We start from the raw sequence: 6772 nt of genomic DNA on the forward strand, positions 1-6772 counted from the left end.
GAGGACTTGGATCCAGTTGGTTACATTCTATGTGGACTGATGAATGAACTACCCGAGCAGACATGATCAAGATTGTTATCTCTTTACCTTTGCTTAAACTTAGGATTTGATTTGTTGATTTTTGGTTAAGACAATTATATTATGGGTTGTAACCTTATTTGATGATGGTCGGATGACCAGTACATTTGATGATTATCTTTATATTATGAGGTATTTTGTTTACTCTGGTGTATGAATGTGTTGTTGTGTATGTAATGCTCTTTATTCCTATAGTTTAAAAAGTTTTCCGCTGAGGTCTCTCGTTTATGAGAGATTGAAATCTTTGAGTGTTGTCCCGTGAGGGATAGGGTTGGGAGACAAACCATGGGATCAATTACTAGTTAATTGATTTGCCCATCGGGGTCGTTACAACAGTAAAGTCTAACTCCTAAATGTATTAAAGTGGTATTCACTTTACATTTGAGTTCGCAATACTCTCAGAATTTAGAATCAATGTCATAAGGAGTCTTTGAGTTTCACATCATTTCTTTTGACAATGTTTTAAAGGAATGAAAACTTCGATCGTATAATCAATGCATTGTATCCACACTAACACATCAATCAAGAAAATCGAATTAAAATTTGACAATATGAAATGAGAATAGGAGACCAATTGATAATGCTTCCAAATACGAGGTGAGAAACAACCTATCTTTTTTTTTCTTTTTTGACATGTCCACACAAGAGGGGACATGTCAAACTAAAGAATGTGCACAAAAATTGACATATTTAATAATTTTTAAATTAACTTTTTAGTACTTAGGTTTTCATATATTTTTTTTTTCCGCCTATGTTTCAATTCGTGTCACAAATGATACTTGACTTATGAGTAAATACTAGTTTAGTATCTCTGTCACTATTCCATCAGTCAAACTAACAGACTGCCATGAGAGTGGTTCCGACAGCCCCCTGTGGCCGGTCTGGGGGTGACCGAACCACTTCCAAAACTCTTAGGGGGTGGTTCTGCCACCCCCAATAGCCAAAAAGGGGTGGCCACAACCACTCCCAGAGGCCATGGGAGTGGTCGAACCACCACCTGACAGGCCATAAGGGGTGGTCGAAACCACTCCCATGACAGTCAATTAGTTTGGCTAACGGAATGGTAATGAAAGTAATAAATTAGTATTTACCCATAAGCTAACTATGATTTGTGATACGAATTGAAATATAACTCGAAAAAAATAAAAACTTGAAAACTTAGGTACTAAAAGGGTAATTAACTCTAATTTTTACAGCTTTTCAAAAAGAAAAAAAGAGCAAATTAAGTCTAATATCAGCAACTACATTAGCAAAGTTCTAACTCAAAAACAAACTTTGAATTTTGAATAGCATCCCCGTCAAGGATAAAATTATCAACCCCAAACAAACCGACTACATGAGTAGCCAAAAAAAGCAGCTAGGGTTTGACCTACAGCAGCATTTTGAGTGCAAATCCTTTTGGTGACGGGAAGAGTCATACTTGTTTGGCTTTAACATATATCCACTGGTAAGAGATGACGGTGGTGTTAATGGTAGTGGGGGACCATACGCATCTGAGAAGCATGCTCAAAGTCGCTGATTAACAGATTAACGTCAGAAAAGCATTGCCGTCAAATCAAAATTTATATCATGGAGTCACTTTTATTTCATCATTGAGAGCTGAAAAAGGAATTTATGTGGCAAACGGCAAACCCCTGCACCTGCGGGTTCCTTGTGACCACTCACTCCTCATAGGTTGTAAATTGAGATAAGGCAACCACTCATCCCTTTCTCTCTTCAAATCTCATAAATAAATCTAATCTATATAAGACTATATAAATTGATTATAATTTAGTTAATTAAGTCAAAATTTTCAATCTTAATTTATGAATTTGATGTTAGATTTGAATTAAGTTTATGAGTCGTGTTGAAATTTTTTTTTAACTAAACACAGTGTAATATAAAAATGCGAATTGAAAATATTGGAGAATACAAATCTTTATAAACTCAATTCTTATCTATTTATAAATTTTGAACAATACAAGAAAATTGAAAAAAGACCCTACAAAATACAGTTGAGAATTGAATTATATTCTCTGAAAAAAATAAAATTATACAAATGAATTAACTTAAGTTGCCTTAAACTAATGTCCATAGCTGGATATATAGTGGACACATGATGTCAATTTAGTGTTTGAGTGACATTTCAAACCACCTAGCCAAATTAGACAATACTAAATTGCGTGAAGTACACAGAAATAAAATCTCAATAAGACAACTGTTTTTTTCAGATATATAGGTAGACCAAGGCGGTTGCCTACCCATATTCCGCTATCCACCCGACATATGTATGGACAGCGGATATGGTACCTGCTCGCCCGGGGTTGAGAGCTGAAAATTTGCCTGTAACCCATGCGGATGGGTGGAAAGCAAATGCACAAACCGCCCACTTGAATATCCCTATCCCCAAGTTATGGTTTGAATGTTTCTTTAAGAACAATTCTTGAAATGAGAAATGGAGAACCTATAATTCACCAAACTACAGCATCATTCTTTGCTTATAATTGTACATTCCCTGATATCAATGTTACAAAACAGGTGCGGCATCATTAGTTGTGGCTCCTCCATTCAAGTGTCCATTGCTCGTCACAGGGGATGATTCTGTTTGACTCTGTTGCATTGCTTGGGAACCAAATCTGAATACATTAAAGGGCTACACCACAAAAGCAATATGAAAATGATCAAATATTATTTCAATGACAAAACCTAGTTTCTTACTTTGAGTTCAAGAAAGTCAAATGGTTTTCTTCAAAAGCTGACAGTTTTTGACACCAACGTGAACCCAATACAAACCCATTACGGAATTAGTGGGTTAGGGTTGAGTAATCTAACCTGTTTAATTAAATGAGTTGAGTTAGGTTAACTAACCTGAGAGGCGGTTTGCATCTGATGGAAGCGCATGTAGCGTGCATATTGCTCATAAAAATTAGAACCATGCATCTGATCTTGGTAGTTAACAGGATTCAAGACTGGAGTTTGGCACATCATAGGCTGGTTTTGTAAATGCAGAGGATTGTGAATAGAAGGCATAGGAGGAGGACCAATTCCCAAGCCCATTCGGGAGATATAGTGATGGACTCCTGGAAACATTACTGGAGCCATCCCATTTCCCATCCACATTACCTAAAACAGCAAGTTTAGTAGCCTGCATGTGTAAGAAGAATAAATCTAACTTGGGTTTTATGAGCTTCTGTGATATGCACCTGAAGTTGCAGCTGAAGTGACTTCATGTATTCAATTGCCTCATCCAGCATTGATGCTTTATCAGTCTGCAATATAAGGAAAATTCTGTCACAAAACAATTTAATTAGAATTTCATGAAAAATGAGATGGAAAGTTTTTTCCTTTTCTACTATGTTTTAACAAATTCAACATTAAAAGATGCAACAAAAAGATGATCAGCTGAAGACACAAATAGAGCTTTATGCTGACAGTCAAGGAATGTGTTGAAAGAATCTTTCTTGCCATTTTGCTTTATTTTCTCAGAGACTCATCATGATAACTTTTCGTACAGCCTTGAGTGAAGATATTTCTTCCTTTCTTTCTGCCCCCAATTTTACACCTTTCTCCAGTATAATGCCACCTTCAATGTGTAGCCATTTTGCTTTATTTTCTCTTCTTCTCATATGATGTCATCTCTAACTTTGAATGCAGGAATAATTCTGTTTCTTATTATCCATCAAAACATTCTCAATTTTGTGTTTACTTAATTAACTTTTATTTACATAGTGTCATCTCTTGTACTTCTACAGATAACAAACATCCTTAAAATTCATCAGAGCCGGGAGGCTGGGGGGATCAATAACTGTGTTGAAGAAAAATAAACACAGCTTGACCATTCTCTCTCAGGAACTTCAATAGTTGTTCACATTTGGTGGCAGGCAATTGATACAAAAAATGCACCTTGTTGCAGTGTGGTATGAGCTCCTGCAATGCTTTCATCTTCTCATTGATCCGATCTCTCCGTTTCTGCATCAGCAGATTAGTAAGTTATAGTGGCAGTTTACAAACTCTTAATACTTTGACAAGCAAGGGAATTCCAGATTTCTTACCCTTTCAGAGAGGTTATGCACTTCAGTCGAACGGCTCCTGCGGGAAGACACTGATCGTTGTGCTGGTTTGTTTCCACCAGCTGATTCATGTTCAGCAGCCTAAAACATATTTAGACATATTCAGAAAACAAAACTAAATGATGTCAAAAGAAAGAGTAATAAGGGATCTTTCAACCCCAACACATTTACTCAGAGTGGTAAGTTACTTGGCTCTAATGCCTCGGGAAGCATTAGGTATAAGGTTTAACCTCTTGAGTGCAAACAACGAATTATATTGATTGATCAGGGATCTATCAGGGGAGAAGCCCACGGGCAAAAGCTCTTGTTCAGGGATCTAGTCGGGCGAAGCCCGGATAACCCGGTTATTATCAAAAAAGAAAGAAAGAGAGTTTCACCTCACTTTGGCACTCTGATGACTCCATATCCCTTCCCTTCCTCTTCTGGCTATTGACACCAGTAGATTGCCTGCAAGTTCCTCCAAAACTATTTCCTGATCCACCAGAAGATGAAGTAACCGTTGGTTCAAGTGTGTCCGATTTCGGGTTCTCAGTCTGAGGTATTTTCTCTTGAAAATCTCCTTTAACAGGTCCAGCAGAAAAACCAGAAGTCCCAACGCCATCATTTGGTACTTGATTGCTGTCACAGTGGCTGGATCCAACTGTCATTACCGAACACTCTCTAACCTCGGCCGTTTGACTCAAACCAACTGATTTTTTCCCTCCATATTGTCCACTTGAAGATCCTAATTGAGAAAAATTCACAACTTTTGCAGGACCTGCTAAATCATGATTTTGTTGGGCTGATTCAGGAAACAGAAATCCGGGTGGAGGAGGCATGGAGTTTCCAGGAAATTCAGGACCAACAGAAGCACCAAACTTAACAAGCTTGTCTTCTTTGGTTGGCTTATCAACTTCCTTAGGATCAGAAGGTGGCAATTCATTGAACAAGTTGGAATAGAAATCTTTCTCGAAGGGATCTTCAAGTGGGAATTGGATCCATGACACATTCTCTTCATCTTGAATCAAATTGCTTGAATACCCAGATGGTTGATCATGTTTCTGACTTGAATCATTAGGACTGAGGCTTGGTTTTCGATGTGTTTGACTATGCAAGACTACCTGCCCATTTTGCCATAAGAGCTCCACTAACTCATTATCTGGCCTGCAAAATCGGCCACCCCAATCAACAAAATGTTAACAGGGAAAACAAAAATATTCTAAACTCTTTATTTCTTGAACAAAAAGATTTCAAAGAGCAACTTAGCAATATTTTTGGGAGGGAGAGAGAGAGAGAGAGAAACAGAATACAGACCCCATGGATCTCTTCTGAGTGGTCACAGGGAGATCAACCTCAAAATTCCAATCAGGAAGGCAACGATTCATGGCAGGCCAAACCCAGGTTTACTGTGAAACAGGAAAGATGAGAGCTTCAGTTTTGAGATATGATCAACTGAGGAGCTCTGTCTCAAAAACAGAGTCTTTCAACAGTAACACACACTCCCACTAAAGCAACACACTTAAGCAACGAAAGGTAATTAACTATTTTATTAATCAACTAACTAATTAACTAATAAACAAAGGAATAATAAATCATTTTTTCCATACCTTTTATGGAACTATCCTAAAAGAAATGAAAAAGGAGAAGCAACCCCAATCTTCAGAAAATCTAACATATATTGGAAGAAAAGGATATTTGAGATACTCATGGAACTCAAATAAAAAAAGCAAAGCAAAGCAAAAGGTTGAAGAAAATTCAAACTTTGGTGGGAGAAGAAATGGGAAAAAAAAAAGAAGAAAAAATAGAAATCGGCCACAGTTTCTGCAAAATAAAGTAGAAATGAAAACTAAACTAGAAATTAAAGAAAACCCAGAAACAGAAACTGGAAAAGAAACAAGCATATACCTGACAAAAGCCAATTTCTGACTCCTCTTGAACAAGAAACTGAAGCCCTTACAGTTTTCTCTGTGTTTGTGTATTAAAGAGAGAGCAAAGACAGAAACAGAGAATAGACCAGAGAGTTAACACAAGTTGGAGGCTAGAAAGACAGGGACCTCACACATACACAGAGACAGATGTCAGAGCATACATTCCGTAGTAACACAGTTCTTTCTGGTTTTGTACAGAAACGCGCAGGCTGTCCACGTGGCAGTTAAGCTGTGGGTTAGATGTGAATCTGGCAGACAGAGGCCCACAAGGACTGGAAGGGCTGACTGTGTTTGGTTTTGCTGCGGGAAAGGAAATTTACAACTTCAAGGCCATGGGTGTGATCTGAAAATGAAAACTTGTGGTGCCACGCCCAAGTGGTAAGGGTATATTTCATTGCGCAATGATGAGGGACAAAGTTGTCAGATGGAAAATATTTGACAGCTCATCTATAGATTGACCAATTTGGCAGGCAGGGGTGTCATTTTGCAAATGCTGGTGGTTATTGTTAATGGTGTTGATTGCACACCCAAACTTGATGGAGGTAACTCTGATATTTAAGTCAGTAAAAATTTTATGTAAAAAAAGAAAGCTGTAAAGCGGAAGAAATCAGAATATGAGAAGAATGAACCATACTGGGATGGCTGCTATTTTCTTACACCTAGTGTTCCTTATCCTAAACACATGGCTAGGTGTCACCCTTTGATTAGGCACGCTCGGGCTATTCTAGCATCTTAGCC

At 37.8% G+C, this 6772-nt stretch overlaps 1 protein-coding gene across 2 annotated transcripts; it reads right to left on the reverse strand.

The window, feature by feature from the left end:
* Nucleotides 1-1995: 1995 nt before the first annotated feature.
* LOC132182553 (transcription factor PIF4-like) lies at nucleotides 1996-6374 on the reverse strand. Of its 2 annotated transcripts, none has more exons than XM_059595832.1 (8): nucleotides 6012-6374; nucleotides 5421-5512; nucleotides 4505-5270; nucleotides 4110-4208; nucleotides 3961-4026; nucleotides 3261-3326; nucleotides 2926-3180; nucleotides 1996-2710 (listed from the first exon to the last, which is right to left on the reverse strand). In XM_059595832.1, the coding sequence occupies exons 2-8, from the start codon at nucleotides 5489-5491 to the stop codon at nucleotides 2585-2587; spliced, it is 1449 nt and encodes a 482-aa protein (XP_059451815.1). In that variant the 5' UTR covers nucleotides 5492-5512; nucleotides 6012-6374; the 3' UTR covers nucleotides 1996-2584. The 2 variants fall into 2 exon arrangements, with proteins under 2 accessions (XP_059451815.1, XP_059451816.1); XM_059595833.1 differs by lacking the exon at nucleotides 6012-6374 and adding an exon at nucleotides 5714-5794.
* Nucleotides 6375-6772: the final 398 nt, after the last annotated feature.

Source organism: Corylus avellana, chromosome ca5 (genome assembly GCF_901000735.1).
Source record: "Corylus avellana chromosome ca5, CavTom2PMs-1.0".
In the NCBI taxonomy this organism is placed as follows: Eukaryota; Viridiplantae; Streptophyta; class Magnoliopsida; order Fagales; family Betulaceae; genus Corylus; species Corylus avellana.